This window comes from Orycteropus afer, unplaced genomic scaffold (assembly GCF_000298275.1).
Source record: "Orycteropus afer afer isolate SDZICR_OR568_19922 unplaced genomic scaffold, OryAfe1.0 scaffold01202, whole genome shotgun sequence".
NCBI lineage: Eukaryota > Metazoa > Chordata > Mammalia > Tubulidentata > Orycteropodidae > Orycteropus > Orycteropus afer.
The window spans coordinates 68028-69315 of record NW_006922789.1 but is presented as its reverse complement, the minus strand read 5'-3'; the positions used below and the strand labels follow the sequence as shown (position 1 = coordinate 69315).

Here is a 1288-nt window from a genome sequence, read left to right as displayed (position 1 = left end):
ATATAAGCTAAATGAAAATCCAATTATGACCACTATTTTCCTAAACATTTGTGTAACCCACCCACTGCCATCAAATCGATTCTGACTCATAGTGACCCTACATAAGAGAGTAGAACTGCCCCATAGGGTTTCTAAGGCTGTAAATCTTTACAGAAGCAGATTCTCTCACCTTTCACCTGTGGAGTGGCTGGTGAGTTTAAACTGCTGACCTTTTGGTTAGCAGCCAAATGCTTTAACCCCTGAGCCATCCAACCTCCTTATTTGTATAATATCTATGTCAATATATAAAGAAATCTTTTGAGTAGACACATCTGAATCTAATCAAAATACTTTTTTTTAAGGATGTTGATTGACCAGATGGATTTGTCTGAGGATGTGTCTACACTTCCTGACCTAAATAGCCTCATTCCAAATCTGTACTAGTTAAATGAAAACCAATTGTAACAACTATTTTTCCTAAACTTTAGTTTAGGAAATATTTGCTTCAATATACAAACTCATCTTTTTTTGGTAGACACATCTGAATCTAATCCAAATACTTTTTTAAGGGTGTTGACCAGATGGATTTGTTTGGGGACATGTCTACACCTCCTGACCTAAATAGCCCAACAGTAAGTGTCTGTTTTTAAACTTGTAATATAATGGAAATGACCTCTATAACCCAAATCATCAATTAACCAGACAGAAATCTTGACCAGCTCACTGAAACATAGAAGAGGACTACTGACTTTTCTACATAAAGTATAAATGACTACTAGGCCAAATTTGAATATTAAGTCACTATGGGAAGCTATCAGCACTAAATCAGATACATTGATATCACTTAGAAGTAAAAATCTGATTAATAGGTAAGCTATGGTATTACTTCTTGATATTCCTTGGAACCAGAGGGGCTGAATAAAACCCCTTGGCATAAATGTACTTGAAGGAAATATTGGTTAGGAGACTAACCATAAAGCCTCCTGCTCTCTTCATTTTCCACCACTCTTTCTGTTGCAATTTAGCAACATAAGCTTGTTGTGAAGTAAGTAACAGAGCAAGAGCCTCAATTATGTTTAACCAAAGCCTGCCTTGTTGGAAAAATTGTTCATTCTTTATATGATATCACAGTGTATGAAGTCTTCTCAATACTAATTGATCCACATCAACCCTGTGAGAATAGAGCAATGTTTTTCTTTACAGATTAAGGAAATGTCACAGAGAAAAACATTTAATCAAGAAAGAGGTCTAATCCCAAACTGAAGCCTAGGACCTTCTCAAACAATCCTTGAATGAAAATAGCCATATT

General features: G+C 35.4%; 1 protein-coding gene across 1 annotated transcript in view; it reads left to right on the top strand.

Moving 5' to 3' along the window:
• The window catches only part of DAB2 (DAB adaptor protein 2), a gene marked incomplete at its 3' end in the record, with an annotated part of 20473 nt that overhangs the window by 5923 nt on the left and 13262 nt on the right, over positions 1-1288 (top strand). The window contains 1 exon segment of the mRNA XM_042783446.1: positions 549-611. Within this exon segment, the coding sequence (XP_042639380.1) occupies positions 549-611 (63 nt within the window).